This window comes from Oncorhynchus mykiss, chromosome 26, assembly GCF_057628025.1.
Source record: "Oncorhynchus mykiss isolate SJ-2025 chromosome 26, ASM5762802v1, whole genome shotgun sequence".
In the NCBI taxonomy this organism is placed as follows: Eukaryota; Metazoa; Chordata; class Actinopteri; order Salmoniformes; family Salmonidae; genus Oncorhynchus; species Oncorhynchus mykiss.
Genome location: NC_143047.1, coordinates 25,600,242 through 25,619,402, shown reverse-complemented (window position 1 = coordinate 25,619,402; position 19,161 = coordinate 25,600,242). Strand labels below are relative to the sequence as shown.

At 41.8% G+C, this 19,161-nt stretch overlaps 1 protein-coding gene and 1 non-coding gene across 8 annotated transcripts in view; one reads left to right on the top strand and one right to left on the bottom strand.

Annotated features, from left to right (window-relative positions):
• Window positions 1-112: 112 nt before the first annotated feature.
• LOC110506693 (DENN domain-containing protein 5A) overlaps window positions 113-19,161 on the top strand; it is a 49,530-nt gene continuing 30,481 nt past the window's right edge. For 6 of the 7 annotated variants that reach the window (XM_021586499.3, XM_090222592.1, XM_021586497.3 and 3 more), the window contains exons 1-2: window positions 113-446; window positions 18,717-18,785. In XM_021586499.3, coding sequence (XP_021442174.2) covers window positions 347-446; window positions 18,717-18,785 — 169 coding nt within the window. In that variant the 5' untranslated portion in view covers window positions 113-346. The remainder of the gene's footprint in view (window positions 447-18,716; window positions 18,786-19,161) is intronic. The other variant, XM_021586500.3, reaches the window with a different exon arrangement.
• Window positions 15,137-15,191, bottom strand: LOC118944573 (U7 small nuclear RNA). The gene has a single exon (XR_005039925.2). It is a non-coding gene; the product is annotated as a U7 small nuclear RNA (small nuclear RNA).

Sequence of the window (19,161 nt, the reverse complement as noted above, 5' to 3'; positions counted from 1 at the left end):
TAATGTAATGCTAGATTACTATAGCATTATTATAAAGGAGAGGTTTTTACAGGATAAATCCTTAACTCAGGAACTGAAGGGTTAAATGCATAACGTAATCTATAAGGAGTTTGCACATGCTCAGTGTGTTCCCTCTACGCAGAGGTAATGCAAGGGTTTGAGAAGATCTGAGACAGATGAAAACAGCTGTACTTGAAGACCCATAATGCCTTTCGGCTGGCATACTGTTCTGATTTTCAGGCTTTGCAGTACATCCACAATGGCTACGCGAAATCGCTACGCGATCCTTTAATATGCACCCTGCTGAAAAAGCCGAGGAAAAGGGTACCACCGGACCAGTCTCAAAATGACCACCGGCTTCAGCTCGAATTCATGTCGATTCGCAGATTATTTTGTTATCTGCGGACTTGACACTGAAAGCGGGCTTGAACCAGACGAACTGTCAGGTAAGTGTTGTGCACGGGCTGGGGAACCATACGAATAATTCTGCATGGTTTATGTCTTAGTTTGTTTCTTTTATATAGATTTTAGAGTACATGACAGTTTATAATGGGTTGATAACTGGTAATACTGTGTACATCAGTAAGTAGGACGGCACATCAGTGTTCATACGAGTTCCTATTTTCTACCTTTCCATTTTATGTTATAACGTTACGTCTAATCGTTTAGAAGGGATTATTCCAATAAATGTTGTTAGCTTGAAATGCTCGAGAACTGTAGGCCGTCGATGTTCCAGCTGTAATTAAAGACAACAAAAAACTGTTAATGGATTAATCTCCTCCTGAGTATAGCCAGCACTCTTTAAGTGGTCAAAAGCAGGACAGACACCACATTTACATACGTAGATCACTGACCTTGATTGGCTGTTTCAGACCTCACCAGAATAAGACATGTTTCTACAATTTGTAAATAATAGGGATGTTTCCCCTATTAGTAGTACGTTGATATTACCATACTGTCAATTGTAATTACACATGTATCTACAAGCATATATATATATATATATACATACAAGCAGGTTAGGCCAAAAATAGTGATATCAAAGAAGCACATCTGGTTTCTTAGTTGTTTATGACATCTGAACAATTTGATTGATTCCCCTCTGCCTTCTTACACACTTACCCTCAGTGTAGATCGAATTCAATTGATCAATGCATGGCAGAGTGCAGAAAACAGAGTGAAACTGGGGGTATCAAGGACCATAAGGTTCTCCCTGGGGGGGCAGAACACTGAATATGTCAGGATGATGTCATTATTAGACCGGGTCTGCTGTTTCTTGGGAGTGCCATGGGTCTCTAGGGGAGATGAGGATGGTATGTTACATAAAGCGGGGTGGGGGGTGAACTCTTCCTGAGCTCAGGGTGGTGGGTTAGTTGTGTATGAGTTTGAAAAGAAGTGAAACTGGTGTGGGAGTGTACTTGGAAGATGCTGATCTTGGTTTTCTTGTCAGCAACAGTTATGTTTATGGAAGGAACTTGTAGAATCCAGGACATTGTTTTCAAAGGACAAGTCAGGCTTCATTATTTTTTTGGTAGCCTAGGGTCTAAGGATATGTAAGTATGTGCATTTCCCTAAACTCAACTGTTACTTCCCAATCAAGCGCCAACGTTTTCTGCTGTAAACATAACCTGTTTATGAATATGTACAAATCAGAACAATAATTGATTCTACTGCAGAGACATTTTTGTTAGTCTCGCAGGTGGTCTCAATCATGAATCAGCACAATTTTATTTTGTTTGTGTCTTGTCAGATGTCATTAGTTGCTCTCCACCTCTGTAGGCTCTCTGGGAAGAACAAACCCTTGTATAGTTCAACAAACACAATGAGCATGCATCCTGTGCCTTGACTGTACAGTTTCCCCTCATAAACTATCCTAGTTTTACAGTATAAAATAACAAGGTATAATGTAGGCAAAGAGAAGACCGTGACCTGCCGTAATAAAAACACACAACTCACTGGTTTGTGAGTGGCACCACCTTGCATGTCTCTCATTTCACCTAACGTAAGCCTAAGGTTCTACTTATCAAGGGACAGTTTTTTGCAGGAAGGATGGAAACATCTTTAGATAACACACACAAGATCTCTCTTATGCAAATGTACTTAACACATCTGATGAGATAAATTGTTAACAGTATTTGCGTTAGTCATTTTTTCAATCTTTGTCGCAAAGACACATTTCCTTCCTCAGTGTAAAAGTGGAAGTAGAATCTTTTACAGAAATCAGTCAAGGGTGTGTTCACTTCCCTGTTGTTTATCTTGAGAGAATTATGCTATTCAGATTCTTATCATGATTGTCTCCTCTCCTCGAGTACCTGCCTCTCTGAGATAGAGACCAGCTGGTGAAAGTTAAAGGTTACTGAGGTGTTCAGCAGGAGATTGCATGTCATTCAGTAATTCATCAATCTAGGAAGAGTGAATTAGACAAATAATGGTGGTCCTCTGACCAGAGATTAGACTGTAGAAGACTAGAGGTTATCCTGTAGGTTCCATACTTGGTCTTCATGTTTTCTCCTGCAGTGACTCACTCAGACAATGGAAAGCCTTTTTGGGGGCTGAGGGTGCTATTGGCTGAGTTGATATGGGATGAGGAATTTGTCCTCTTTGCCATTCCGTGCATAGTTCCAGGGCCATGAGTGCACTGCTGAGACTTATAGCACTGTTTGGTCTAATGGTACAATAGGCTGTCATTAGACATGCTTGTTACAGACTGTTTCCTGAGTCTGTCAGCCACATCTAAAGGAATTAAAGCTGTTGGCCTGTCAGATATCTCAAGCTGTGTGTTTTATGTAGAATGTGTTTTGAATGATATGCTTCCAGGATTCCTCCTCTTGTAAGTTTGGGTCAGCGAATAGGAAGTGACTGCATGCCTGGCGGGGATTCTGAATAGTGAAAACTGCCTTGGGCCAGACCCTGATGTAACCTTCCTCATTGTGGTCAAGGATCAACAGGGTAGGTTATAATGGTTAGGGAGCATCTTGTCTAATCATAGAGGATTACAATACATCACATTTGCCCTCCTGCTTTTTAGGTAGATCCTACTATCTGACAAAAAAAACCCGCTATTACAATGTTATTGCAATGTTGTAGCAAGAGGACAATACGCTAGCAATGTTGTGAGTGTACTACTCTCTATGGGGTGTTGCCACGTCACTGAGACATTGTGGGAAAATCTGTTAAAATGTATCCCTGTGAGTATATTTGTGAATCCCCTCCAGCTGTACACACACGGCTGTTAGCGTTGGCCTTCCTTAAGCTCTGGTGTGGTGAGGTAGTGTCGTGATTGACTAGTTAGTGATAGTGAAACTAGATGGTGCGCAATTCAAATAAATAATTATAAAAATTATGGATATTAAACATTTAGGTACATATAAGAGTTATATCAGCTGAAAGCATAAATTCTTGTTAATCTAACTGCACTGTCCGATTTACAGTAGCTATTACAGTGAAAACATGCCATGCGATTGTTTGAGGACGGCGCCACACATTAAAATATTTTTCCACTGGCACAGGTTTCATAAATTTACAAATAGCGATTAAATATTCAATTACATTTTGAAAATCTTCTTCTGATTTGTCATCCAAATGGTCCTAGCTATAACATGTAGTGTCATTTTGTTAGATTAAATCATTCTTTATATCCCAAAAAGTCTGTTTAGTTGGCGCCATCGATTTGCGTTTCCACCCGTTCAACATGCAGAGAAAGGAATCCGAAAATCTACCCCTAATCTTTGTTTCAACAAATCAAAATACGGTTCTATTTACTCCTCAGATACCCTAAAATATAATCAAACTATAATATTTCTTATGGAAAGAAGTATGTTCAACAGGAAACTGATTTTAGCAGGTGCGTTCTGTCTTCATGGCGCACGCAAACACGAATTTCCAAGACTGTGTCCCTGTACTAAAACTGATATTTCTTATTCGTTTTTGAAGTTACAAGCCTGAAACCTTGAATGTAGACTGCTGACACCATGTGGAAGCCATAGGAAATGCAACCAGGGAGCTAATTTTCAATATCTCTCAAAAAAATATTCTGGTTGGTTTTTCTTTGGATTTTGTCCTTCCATATCTATTGTGTTATATTCTCCTACATTATTTTAACATTTCTACAAACTTCAAAGAGTTTTCTTTCCAATGGTACCAATTATATGCATATCCTGGCTTCAGGGCCTGAGCAACAGGGCACGTCATTCAGGTGGAAATTGAGAAAAAAGCCCTAAGTTAAGGTGTCTATTTAAAAAAATATATATATACAGTGCCTTGCGAAAGTATTCGGCCCCCTTGAACTTTGCGACCTTTTGCCACATTTCAGGCTTCAAACATAAAGATATAAAACTGTATTTTTTTGTGAAGAATCAACAACAAGTGGGACACAATCATGAAGTGGAACGACATTTATTGGATATTTCAAACTTTTTTAACTAATCAAAAACTGAAAAATTGGGCGTGCAAAATTATTCAGCCCCCTTAAGTTAATACTTTGTAGTGCCACCTTTTGCTGCGATTACAGCTGTAAGTCGCTTGGGGTATGTCTCTATCAGTTTTGCACATCGAGAGACTGACATTTTTTCCCATTCCTCCTTGCAAAACAGCTCGAGCTCAGTGAGGTTGGATGGAGAGCATTTGTGAACAGCAGTTTTCAGTTCTTTCCACAGATTCTCGATTGGATTCAGGTCTGGACTTTGACTTGGCCATTCTAACACCTGGATATGTTTATTTTTGAACCATTCCAATGTAGATTTTGCTTTATGTTTTGGATCATTGTCTTGTTGGAAGACAAATCTCCATCCCAGTCTCAGGTCTTTTGCAGACTCCATCAGGTTTTCTTCCAGAATGGTCCTGTATTTGGCTCCATCCATCTTCCCATCAATTTTAACCATCTTCCCTGTCCCTGCTGAAGAAAAGCAGGCCCAAACCATGATGCTGCCACCACCATGTTTGACAGTGGGGATGGTGTGTTCAGCTGTGTTGCTTTTACGCCAAACATAACGTTTTGCATTGTTGCCAAAAAGTTCAATTTTGGTTTCATCTGACCAGAGCACCTTCTTCCACATGTTTGGTGTGTCTCCCAGGTGGCTTGTGGCAAACTTTAAACAACACTTTTTATGGATATCTTTAAGAAATGGCTTTCTTCTTGCCACTCTTCCATAAAGGCCAGATTTGTGCAATATATGACTGATTGTTGTCCTATGGACAGAGTCTCCCACCTCAGCTGTAGATCTCTGCAGTTCATCCAGAGTGATCATGGGCCTCTTGGCTGCATCTCTGATCAGTCTTCTCCTTGTATGAGTTGAAAGTTTAGAGGGACGGCCAGGTCTTGGTAGATTTGCAGTGGTCTGATACTCCTTCCATTTCAATATTATCGCTTGCACAGTGCTCCTTGGGATGTTTAAAGCTTGGGAAATCTTTTTGTATCCAAATCCGGCTTTAAACTTCTTCACAACAGTATCTCGGACCTGCCTGGTGTGTTCCTTGTTCTTCATGATGCTCTCTGCGCTTTTAACGGACCTCTGAGACTGTCACAGTGCAGGTGCATTTATACGGAGACTTGATTACACACAGGTGGATTGTATTTATCATCATTAGTCATTTAGGTCAACATTGGATCATTCAGAGATCCTCACTGAACTTCTGGACAGCGTTTGCTGCACTGAAAGTAAAGGGGCTGAATAATTTTGCACGCCCAATTTTTCAGTTTTTGATTTGTTAAAAAAGTTTGAAATATCCAATAAATGTCGTTCCACTTCATGATTGTGTCCCACTTGTTGTTGATTCTTCCGAATACTTTCGCAAGGCACTGTATATATTATTTCACCTTTATTTAACCAGGTAGGCTAGTTGAGAACAAGTTTTAATTTACAACTGCGACCTGGACAAGATCAAGCAAAGCAGTTCGACACATACATCAACACATATGGAATAAACAAACATACAGTCAATAATATAGTAAAAAAAAAAGGTATATATACAGTGTGTGCAAATGAGGTAGGATAAGGGAGGTAAGGCAATAAATAGGCCATGGTGGCGAAGTAATTACAATATAGCAATTAAACACTGGAATGGTAGCTGTGCAGAAGATGAATGTGCAAGTAGAGATACTGGGGTGCAAAGGAACAAGATAAATAAATACAGTATGGGGATGCGGTAGTTGGATGGACTATTTACAGATGGGCTATGTGCAGTGATCTGTGAGCTGCTCTGACAGCTGGTGCTTAAAGTTAGTGAAGTTAAAGTTAATATCTCCAGCTTCAGTCTAAGCTTCCTCCAGCTTGGCCTGCTCACCGACTGACTGCAGAGACTGGCTAGTGACAGAGAGTGTGGACACGTACACTGCTGTCACCCTGAAGCTTTACACTTTATTTCTGGATTGTTTACTCACCACAAATGGTGATTTTTCAACCATCTCTCTGGGCCTTAAGTCACTCTCCCCTGACCTCTACTTCCCGTCTCCTCTCCCTACTAGTCCACTGTCATGGTCTGCAAACAAATATACCATTGGCACATTTCCACTGAAGATTTACGTCACTTTTTTACCAAAAAGACTCAGACTTTTCTGTTTCCCGGGTCTCACTGGAAATGGCTCTTGCAGACCTGCTCTGACTTGGGGCCAAGCCCAGGATACTTTTCAGTGTAATTTATATAACAATGGCTACTGGGGACTAACACCTTCTCACAAAGCAACTGTCGTGATGATGCAGAGGTTGTTGGTTCTGCTTGCAACAAGTCTTTTGTGTCACATTCCTGATGGAAACATACGTTTCATTGGAAAAGCACCGCTCCCTCTCTCTACAGTAGAGATCCATGGAGTATGTATCCTCTTAGAGAAACAAGGCCTTTGGATGGTTACATGAATGCTTTCTCCTGCAGCTATTTTGGTATCGCTTGATAACGCCCTCCACCACAACTATACTATGTGGAGATACTGCAAGCAGTACGGTTCCTGCCGTGTGCAGGCTATGTGTTCTCGGTATGAACTTCCTGCTGCCTCTCTCATTCTCAGGCTGCTGAGACCCAGTTAGCACTAGCAGAGCTAGCAGAGCTGCTTCATATGCAGTAGCAGCGGTGAGTGGGAGAGCTCTTCTTCTCCCTGGGAGACTGGAGGAGTCACGTGCACACAGCAAACAGACAGCCCAGCACAAACTGCTCTCTGACCAATCAGACGAGATTATGGGTGTCATGTGATTAGTGGACTGAGCGAGCTGCAGTCTCTAGAGTCTATGCAATCAGTCTGTGCTGTGGTGAGTGAGTCGACTAAAGGCGTCCGCACACTTTCCAGCCGAAACAGCTCGGAAGGGTTTGTGCACATATCATGACAACATTTTGTGACGTTTTTGTTAGTTTCTGACACCGGTAAGAGTTTTTTCAGCTGTTCGGGCACACACATTTTTTCTTGAGGGAAGCCAAAGTCGGTAGCCAAAGTCTACGCCCCTTCGTCGGTGATTGGTCAACAGTAGGGATTCTTCAATAAAGTCTTTGTTGTCATTCAATGAGAGACCACTTGTTTTCATGCAAATTTTTAATTGAGAAGTACTGCACCAAACATCTTAGTTGAATGTACAATTATGCGGCTAACATCTCCTCTGTAAAAACTTCTAAATTAATGACAGATTTCTTGAGTTATTTTAGATGAATTCTGACTATTTTGACGAAGTGTATACTTGCTACAGCTTCTCAAAATGGACAAACTATTGACACTTTTTTCTTGTTTTTCAAATTAGGGGTTTTTACGGGAGTATGTGAGCACACTCGTTCAGTTCGGCTAGCCGAGTTCTGCTAGGCACGTAGCCTAACTGAAGCATGCTGACACCTTAAGAAACACAATTAAGGTAGTGTGGTCCATGACGCATGCTCTTATCACCCCTCAAAATCTGCTGGGATGTTTGTTGGAGAAAGAGGGGCTTGCCCATACGCTGATCTGGCAGTTTCACTGCAGGTGAGCAGAAGCCTTGTGAAATCATAAGAAACCCCACAATTCATGTCACATGTGAACACAAGCTGATTTGTCAGTTTTACAGAGTGGTTTGAGTCACACTGGTCTTTCCATGGCTTGTGTTCTGACTCAAACGGTGAAGTCAGGCAGTCAGGATGGATGGGGCTTTCCAGATAGCCCTTTCTCTGATCACCACCAATGATAGGAGGAGGTTTTAGTGGTGAATTGAACAGCTGTGCCTAACTGACAGCTGTCACTCACCCTGTCCTTCTCAGGCAGTTTTCTGTAACGTGTATAGAGGCTACACTGTACAGTATGTTTGTATTGGTTCACAAAGCCCATATATCCTCACAGGAAGCCTCTGTCATCTTTCTCCAAGACACTGCCCCTTATTGGGTTACACCACCAGGACTTAAAACAGATGTGTCCTTTAGAGGGTTATTTGTCTTAAGAACCGGAACAGGAGTCCGCCTGGAGATATAGGCCTAGCAATGTTCTGTAACAAGTGGACCCCAGCACTGTATCACTGTACTGACTAGGTTTTCTTATAAGTGTTCAAGCCCCCATAATGAGCAGACATTGTGACTTGCCTGAGGACATCCATGTTAGAGATGAATGATTCGAGTGTTTCTGGGGGAGGTATAAAAAATGTCTTCCAATGTAGAAATTGAAAAAGCTGTCGGGAAAAAAAGCAGATTTCACTTTCATAAGGGGGATCTGACTGTCAACATGTTGACGTTAGGAATATGGGGACTGAGGGTAGAAATGATAAGGCTGAGGTGAATGAGGATGAGCTGTCTGTCTCAGAATGCCTCTGTGCTGTGACCAGTGCATGATTAGCGCCTCCAGATCATGAGCTCTGATGGGGGAACAGAAACCCACTCTCTCTCTATCCACTGCCTAAACATGGCCTGAAGCTTTCCTCTGTAGGGCACTGCATTTCCTTGTGTCCCACCCACAAAGAGACAAGATAGTCTTCGGCCCCCTCTGCCATTTTCTCTTTGATTTTTGTACACAAAGCCTCTTAAGATGAGAGACTCTTCTTTTTTAATTTTTCATAGAACTCCTTTTGTCCTCTTCTTTTCGTTTCAATATGCTGAAGTTATTATGGTCCAAAGCTGTGTGATCTCCAGTAAGTACTCTTCATATCCAATATGACAGACTGGTAATTATTAAATGTGATCCGTTCCAAAGCAACATGGACAGAGGTCACATAATTGTATGCCATGTCACGATCACAATGTATTTTAGAAAAATCGATATAACTAACCAGCTAATATCGCTCTCCCTCAGTATGCCATGCACATGCTGTCATTTTTTCTGACACTGACTTTTCCATCAGGGGGCAGTTATATCACTGGCTGCAGCAGCCAAAACGTGGCAAACTTGATGACAAAACCTTCCTTTATGCGACAGTGTTGGGGTGCAGGGTGAGACCAGATTAGCAAATGTATTTGGGGCCCTCCTGCCAGGCCAACGTGATTGGCTAGCTCACAACTTGGTCCTGTTGGGGACAGGCAGCTCACACAACCCACCACACACACACACACGTGCGCGCACACACACATACACACACTCACTCTGAGCGCCCCCCACACTATTCAAACACTAAAATCCCTTGAGTTTCCCAGACACCCCCTCTCTTTAATCCCTCAATGAATGACGTCACTATAAAGCCCCCCACACACGCTCATTGTGGGTCTGCACTCATATTCACTGCCTGTTAATAATTCATATGTGTGTTAAAGGAGCTCAAGTCTTAAGGAAGTTTCCTCGGGCATCTTACAGTGTCTAACTAAATAGTGTTTAAGCAAATCTGTAACCCTGTGGAATTGAATAATGACTGTTGAAGTGTTATACACATGGAAGTATAATTGAATAGGGGAATCAAGTGTGTGTGCCCTTGAAAAATCTAGCCCTCTGGTACTTGTTGATTTTTAGACACTTCGGATGGCCCTGCTGGATCTCTCCTTTCTGTACTTTTTTGTATTTCAAAATCACTTTTCGACTCGAGAAGTTGATACTGAAAAGAAGCCAAGCCATTTTTTTATTCAGCAATACACATAATACTTCTCTATATTCTGAGATTAGAAAAGGCATATTTCTACACTGAACAAAAATATTAATGCAACATGTAATGTGTTGGTCCCATATTTCATGAGCTGAAATAAAATATCCCAGAAATGTGTTTACATCCCTGATAGTAAGCATTTCTCATTTGCCAAGATAATCCATCCACCTGACAGGTGTGGCATATCAAGAAGTTGATATCAACAGCATGATCATTACACATTACACATTACATTACACATCATTACACATTACACACTCTAAAATGTGCAGTTCTGTCACACAACACAATGCTACAAATGTCAACATTTTTGAAGGAGCGTGCAATTGGCATGCTGACTGCAGGAATGTCCACCAGAGCTGTTGCCAGAGAATTGAATGTTAATTTCTCTACCATAAGCCGCCTCCAACATCATTTTAGAAAATTTGGCAGTACATCCAACCGGCTTCACAATCACAGACCATGTGTATGGCGTTGTGTGGGCGAGCGGTTTGCTGATGTCAATGTTGTGAACAGACTGTCCCATGGTGGTGGTGGGTTTATGGTATGGGCAGGCATAAGCTACGGACAACAAGCATTTTTTATTGATGGCAATTTGAATGCACAAAAATACCGTGGCGGGATCCTTAGGCCCATTGTGAGGCCTGTTTTTTTTTTAAAGTTATCTGTGACCAACAGATGCATATCTGTATTCCCAGTCATGTGAAATCCATAGATTGGGGCCTAATGAATTTATTTCAATTGACTGATTTTCTCATATGAACTGTAACTCAGTAAAGTCTTAGAAATTGTTGAATGTTGGGTTTATATTTTTGTTCATTATACAGTATATATATACATTCACTATGGGGTGTGCATGGTCCACACATGCCTTGAGACCTCTCTGCAGTTCCTGACTCTGGATGTCAAAGCTCAAGTTATACAGAACTGAAATAAATGCTTCACATAAGGAAACCTGCCTTTAAATCCCAGGCAGAGTTCATGACTGGAGAAAAGCTTGTAGAATATGCTAACTCTGCCCTCTCAGCACCCTGAGGCTCTCTCTATCTCCTCTGCTCCACTCTGTGGAAACAGGAAGCCTTTCTTATGAAGAGGGTTTAGACGGCTGCACGGCAGAGGAGCAGATAGCGTTTTTATGAAAGCGATGATGCAGACTGACTCCCTCATTACCTCTCAGCCTGTCTGTCCATTTGATCTCAGCTCTGCTGCTGAGGAGGCAGGCTGCCATGAAGAAAGGCTCACGCCGCTTCTGTTGAAAGGAAATGGAGACAATTCATTGTCAACGTTGGTCACAGCCAGAGAGAGGTAAGCTGTGGCCAGGCCATGTTGAGCCACAAGGAAACAAGGAAAAGCAATGATTGGCTTCCACTGGGGCTCTACTTTCACAATATACTATACTGGAAAGAGTTCAGTCTTTTCATAAAGTTAGAGAAAACATGCTTTCAGTCCTACTCATCCTTTGGCATTTGGAATTTCCTACCTTTGCCATTAAGCAAGGTTTTTACAGACTGTGTGAGTTGGTTCAGTGAAAAAGAGTACATTACCCATGTCTCCTTTACGACTAGTCCTAGAAGGTCATTCTGTACATGTCACCCCTGGTTACAGTGTCCATACAGTACATCTCTCTGTGGAAGCTACAAACCCTGAAAGCACTCCCAGCAGCCAGACTGGAAAAGCCAGGCGAGATTGACAGTCTTTTCTGTTCACCCCTAGATAATGTTACGAAAAAGCCTAGCAAGACACAAGATAGTGTTTAGGGGCAGAGGATTCTTTCACGTTGCCACTAACTTTATCTGAATGCTACATGAATCTGTTCTTACACTAAACAAAAATATAAACACAACATGTAAAGTGTTGGTCCCATGTTTCATGAGCTGAAATAAATGATCCCAGAAATTTCTCTCAAATTTTGTGCACTAATTTGTTTACATTCCTGTTAGTGAGTGTTTCTCCTTTGCCTAGATAATCCATCCACCTGACAGGTGTGGAATATCAAGAAGCTGATTAAACAGCATGATCATTACAAAGGTGCACCTTGTGCTGGGGACAATAAAAGGCTTTTCTTTAATGTGCCATTTTGTCACACAACACAATGCCACAGACATCTCAAGTTTTGAGGTAGGGGGGAATTGGCATGCTGACTGCAGGAACGTCCATCAGAGCTGTTGCCAGATAATTTAATGTTAATTTCTCTACCATAACCCCCTTCCAAAATTGTTTTAAGAGAATTTGGCAGTATGTCCAACCGGCCTCACAATTGCAGACGTTGATGGCGTTGTGTGAGCGAGCGCTAGTCTCGCGTAGTCTCCCTCCCCTAGTTGTGTGTATCGTTGGGGTCATTTTAACCTAATTTGCATATGACACGCCCCCACCATGTAACATGGACAACCATGACCCATGTGCCTATGTGTTATGTAGGCATGCCACCCTGATGCCACATTGAGGTTTGGAGAATTAGCTATTTTATTATTTGTCCAGTAAGTTTCCTGATACAGGTATCACCCATTTACACTGTGAAAGAATACTTGTTCATTTATCCTGTGTCCAGCATTCATACTACATACTCCTGGAACTCTGTGGTCCACTGTATTAAACATGTCCCCCCTTACACAAATGTATGAGAGCTGTCCCCTTTTCAGATGTGTTGTGTTGTGGGTGTGAAATGGCTGCATGTATTATTACATTTCTGAATAGTGTACAGTAAATTCCATGAAATACATTCAAAGGAAAAATGGGTATGATATCCTTGAATGTGAACGATAGTACATTTTGATAACTTTTATATAGACAGCCAACATAGGAACATGGGTCATGGTAGTCTATTTACTATGTGCAGCATAGGCATACCACCCTTAGTGCTATAATAAAGTAGTGCCAGTAAGGTACATACTTACCTGGTACTTTTGAAGTGAAGTAGCAGACCGTAATGAATGGTCCTCAAAGAAATGCAAGGATCCTGTTCTGATTAACTGACAATGGAAGAATAAGGGGTAGAGGGCATGAAGCTTTGTGCTTTCTCTTAAGGTCCCAGTCAAAATGATGACCTCTTAGTGTTTGTCCAGTAGGTGTCCTGATATAGGAAGCCCCCTAGGCATTTTAAAAGATATCAGAACAACAATTTGCATTATTCTGTATGAGATTCCTCCACTGATACAGTACATTGAGACATCAGTCAGGTGTGCTGTATGAAAAGAGGACTACTGGTTTTCCCCACGATTATCTCAGATATGTGTAAACAAATGGTTCTACAGCTGTGCGTCTCCAGGTGTTTAGCTACGCATCCCATTCTCACAGGAAAGCTTCTCTGCCGCCTGCTCCCTGTCTGTCTTACTATTCGCCTGCCGTTATGCTGCTGGAGTCAACATGGAGTGAACCCATCCATCTCAGTCCACTCAGTTATACATGGCCAGTGACTGGTATAATATAGAGGATTTGAAATCCCCATCCATACAAGTGTCTTGGATAGATGGAGCAGTCACTCATTACCCGTCTTGTCCCCTTGGCTTAAAGAGTTACTGGTGGCTGTTAATCAACAGGGCTGATTTACTAAGCTCTGCTCCATATGTTAGAAGTATGCCCTTTCTTATTTCTCATTCAAGGAGGTGATTAAACCCCTAGATCCTCTACCCCTATACCATTCATCTCTGCTCTGTCATGTTTTCTTATACAGCCGCCTTGTGGACAGATTGCGCTGTGAGACGAGGCTGCTGGCCTCCCTCATCTTTATGTCAGTGTGACGTCTGATGTGGTGTAGTAATACCCAATAGGATAATCCATTGTCCTGAGAGGTGGGTTTGCTCTGAAGGCGCCTCATGCTCAAGAACATGGTGCCGTGTTGGGCACTTGATTGAGTTCAACGGCACACCAGGTGGGTGGAGTTTGCGCTAAGTACCAGTGGAATCGCTGCTAACATTCAAACCCCATCCATCTGGCGGTCGCAGCGAGTTAAATAAAGCACCTTCTCTCTCCATCATCTCCTCTCCTGATGAAAGATGGGAATGCTCATGCCCATGGTATTGGGGGATATGGATATAGTACTTAGAATGCAGTAGTGTCTGTCTTCTTCCTCTGTTTCTTGTTTATGCACTCTCTCAGCAGTGTGCAGGTTTTTTGTTCTCACGACCGTGTGTAAATAATGAATTCTGCTGTGGCGCGGCGTTGGGCATTTGTGTGTGGAATCCCAACAGGCCCAGTTAATGGAGTAGAAAAACACTCATGGGTATTTCAGAGGGAGGCCTTGCTCTGAAGGCTGTGAATAACATAAAAATAAGCTGTCTCTCCTCTGTGTGAATGAGCCAAATGGCCCATAGCTTTGCTGCATTTTTGGCTAGGCTCACTCAGTGAGAAGATCATGGTGTCTTTGTTGCGATCGGTTTTTGATATGTTAGCGATGTCTGCATGAATGTTCTGCTGTGATGATAACGAGCTAAGCAATCTGATAACTGAGAGGCACGAGGCATCTCTGCTCTCCTGAGTCATTCCATCCTCAGCTCAGTTGGCCGTGATGGCACTAGGAATGGTATGTAGGTTGAGCACAGGAGGGGGTCTGTTCTGGAGGCAGTCCCTGGCACGCAGGACTAGAGAGAGAGAGCGGAGAGTCCAATGGCGGCAAGCTTTACACCACTCCAGCCGACAGTTTGTATTGCGTATGGTGATCTTAGGCTTGTGTGTAGCTGCTCTGCCATGGAAACCCATTTCATGAAGCTCCTGACGAACAATTATTGTAATGGTGTTGCTTGCAGAGTCAGTTTGCAACTCGGTAGTGAGTGTTGCAAGCGAGGACAGTGGCCTAGTACTTGTAACTTTGGGAAGTCCATGGATGAGACCAGTACTGTGTGTGCGTAGGCATGTGTACTAGGCCTCATGGCAGAGAAATAATCAATTCAGTGGCCCATAACAGTGTCTTTTTAACACCCACAAATGCTTGTTAAACAAGAGTGTCAATTGATCACTTTTTTCTTGGCTTTTTTCTTGGCTGCCTTGTACAGTATCCAGAGGTAACTACATAACAAGGAAAACCAGCCTTAACATTAACTTATACAGTGATGTATAATGTGTTTTGTGGCACATTATATAACATGCATTATACTAACTTCCGCATAATATTTTCAGTATTTTTTCTTCAATGTAGTTTTGGGGGCTTCCTCACTGAGGAAACCTACGGGACAAATACTAAAAGAGCAAATTTTCCATGATTTGTTAGGAAATAATGATATGGACTCTATTTGGCATGTACGTTTCTCGGTCATGGATGGCATACAATGGGATATGGGGGAGGGGAGTGGGTGGGGTATATGCAAATTCAACATTAACATATGAATAGACTTATAGTTGTACAGTAGCCAGGTTTTCATGACTGGATAGATAGCATGATGAATGCCATGTTCTCTGTGCTCTCTGTTTGTCTCCTGTCTGATTGTGCCTAGTATTGTTGACATACCACTCCATTGTTTGGCTAGTCTAATTGTTCACATTCCTGGCCTAGTTTCCAGCCCAGGATTCTAGGCTATGGACGTGAAAGTAAACAGCAGATTAAGCAGTTCATTCTACAGCCACGATTTTCTTGCCCAGGTACCCCCTCCCAGGGAAACCAGTGCCCCAAGACCCCCCATCATATGTTTGCAAAAAAAATGTTAAATAACGTCTTGCCTTATCATCAGGTGAATGACAATTGTCCCCCACAATGAAATTGGGGAGGGGACTGTGGATCTGTGTCTGTCCATTTGTACGTTAGTCACACAATATCTCAGACAGCACTGGGACGATTTTGACTAAACTTGGGTGAATGATGCGTCTTGCCATAGAGATCCGGCATTTACAAAATTACATTGATTGGTCAAAGGTGGGAGCTATAGTAATTAACTGAAGTGTTAGTGAGACGCGATATCTCTATTGGCCCAAGGGGGGGCACTGCATCATTCATCTGGGACAACTTGTTAACTGTTGCAAAAGGTAATCAACATTTTAAAATGAATAGATTTGGTAGATTGTTTTTCATTATTTTGAACTCCCCACATTACAATTAGAAGAGGAAGTGTAATCTCTAATAGAGGTCAACTGATTATGATTTTTCAACGGCGATACCGATTATTGGATGACCAAAAAAGCCGATACCGATTAATCGGACGATTTTTAAAAATGTATTTATTTGTAATATTGACAATTACAACAATACTGAATTAACACTTATTTTAACTTGATATAAAACATCAATAAAATCAATTTAGCCTCAAATAAATTATGAAACATATTCAATTTGTTTTAAATAATACAAAATCAAAGTGTTGGAGAAGAAAGTAACATGTGCCATGTAAAATATGTGCCGTGTAAAAAAGCTAACGTTTAAGTTCCTTGCTCAGAACATGAGAACATATGAAAGTTGGTGGTTCCTTTTAACATGAGACTTCAATATTCCAAGGTAAGAGGTTTTAGGTTGTAGTTAATATAGTATTTATAGGACTATTTCTCTCTATACCATTTGTATTTCATATACCTTTGACTATTGGATGTTCTTATAGGCACTATAGCATTGCCAGTGTAACAGTATAGCTTCCGTCCCTCTCCTCGCCCCTACCTGGGCTCGAACCAGGAACACATCGACAACAGCCACACTCGAAGCATCGTTACCCATCGCTCCACAAAAGCCGCGGCCCTTGCAGCGCAAGGGGAATAACTACTCCAAATCTAAAAGCGAGTGACGTTTGAAACAGTATTAGCGCGCACCCAGCTAATTAGCTAGCCATTTCACATCGGTTACACCAGCCATTAGGCTGATAGGCTTGAAGTCATAAACAGCGCTGTGCTTGTGAAGAGCTGCTGGCAAAACGCACGAAAGTGCTGTTTGAATGAATGATTACGGGCCTGCTGCTGCTCAGTCAGACTGCTCTATCAAATCAGACTTAATTATAACATAATAACACACAGAAATACGAGCCTTTGGTCATTAATATGATCGAATCCGGAAACTATCATTTCGAAAACAAAACGTTTATTATTTCAGTGAAATACGGAACCGTTCTGTATTTTATCTAATGGATGGCATCTATAAGTCTAAATATTCTTGTTACATTGCACAACCTTCAATGTATGTCATAATTACGTAAAATTCTAGCAACTTAGTTTGCAATGAGCCAGGCTGCCCAAACTGTTGCATATACCCTGACTCTGCGTGCAATGAACGCAAGAGAAATGACACAATTTCACCTGGTTAATATTGCCTGCTAAACTGGATTTCTTTTAGCTAAATATGCAGGTTTAAAAATATATACTTCTGTGTATTGATTTTAAGAAAGGCATTGGTGTTTATGGTTAGGTACAGTCGTCCAACGATTGTGCTCGCAAATGTGCTTTTGTTAAATCATCCCCCAGCGCAACGCAGGACACGCTAGATAAACTAGTAATATCATCAACCATGTGTAGTTATAACTAGTGATTATGACTGATTGATTGTTTTTTATAAGATAAGTTTAATGCTAGTTAGCAACTTACCTTGACTTCTACTGCATTCACGTAACAGGCAGGCTCCTCGTGGAGTGCAATGAGAGGCAGGTGGTTAGACGGTTGGACTAGTTAACTGTAAGGTTGCAAGATTGAATCCCCCGAGCTGACAAGGTGAAAATCTGTCATTCTGCCCCTGAACAAAGCAGTTAACCCACAGTTCCTAGGCCGTCATTGAGAATAAGAATGTGTTCTTAACTGACTTGCCTAGTTAAATAAAGGTATATAAAAAATATTTAAAAAATCAACGCCCAAAAATACCGATTTCCGATTGTTATGAAAACTTGAAATCGGCCCTAATTAATCGGTCATTCCGATTAATCAGTCGACCTCTAGTCTAGAGAGTCTTATTATGATCTCCCACGGACTGTCTTAGGATACACATGATCTACCGACTTCTACCTCAGGCAATCAAGAACATGTTTGTTCATAGCTTTGACTAGAGAAAGACAAAGGCAACAGAATAGAATGGAGAAGGATGTCTGGGCTGCCAGGCCTTTTTCAATACAAGACTCCATGGGACAATGCACTGTTATGACCATACAGGGAAGAATGTGTGTCATTCATAACTTTGACTTACAGCCGAGCACATATTTTTTAATACTATCAGGATAACTTATTGTTTAACAATTACTTTCTTTGTTCAGTACCCTAGTTTCTTTTTTATAGCCCGGTGTCTGCCACATTCCACTTGTTCTGAAACACTACAGTTAATGTGTGTTTTTTTGGATCGTCCACAATCCTCTCAGGTGTTTTTAAATGATCTCATTCTTCGTAAGTTACACTGTGTTGCTTCCTTCAGAACCAGCACAGGCCTGATCATATTCCCTCATGTATTATAACACACAGATACAGTTCTTCAAGTGTGTTCACTGTAATATCATAATCCACAGAATAGCACTGACAACAGGGATTAATCATGGGCTTTGGAGAGGAGAGCACTGCATTGCTACAGCAACACACATCATTCTCTGACAACACACCCAGCTGGTTTAGACAGAAACTTGACAGAAACCTGAACCTAACAGAAACCTCTGTTCCTCCATACACACATGAAGATGATGTGTTGTTCCCTCAGTGTTTCTCTCACCTATAGGAGAACACTGTCAGAACCCTTCTGTCCTGAGTAACTCCTGCTGTGTATGCACATATTGAGAAATGATGCGGTACTCAGAGGTAGCCATGTGATTAATTACTGTTGTTTTATCTGTTGTGTAGCTTTATGCCAGTATATAGAGGCTACTAAATTCAGAGATGGGGCCAGAGGATTGGCGAGTGCAGATGAAGGTAACCCCCACCAGCCCCCCTCCTCAGAATGGCCTCACCTCCGCTTGCTCCTTTAACCTGACACGCCCTTGTTTCACAGCACTCTCCTTTTGTTGATTTGTAATGTTTCTGAGAACTCAGTTCTGTACAGGTGAGGGGAACTCTGCAAGCACTTTTCCGTATGTCCTTCCTCCCTCTTTCCACCCTTCCCGGTCCTCCCTCTCTCCTCCTCCTCCTCTCTCCTCATCCCCCTCCTCCTCCTCTACCTTTACCTCCTCTTTTGGAAGCTAGCTACTGAACAACAAGCCAATCTGTTTGACAATCACTGCGTCTCTACCTCTCACACACCCAGTTCTACCTACATGTACCAGAGCTGGTGTTGCTTGGCCAATGTGTT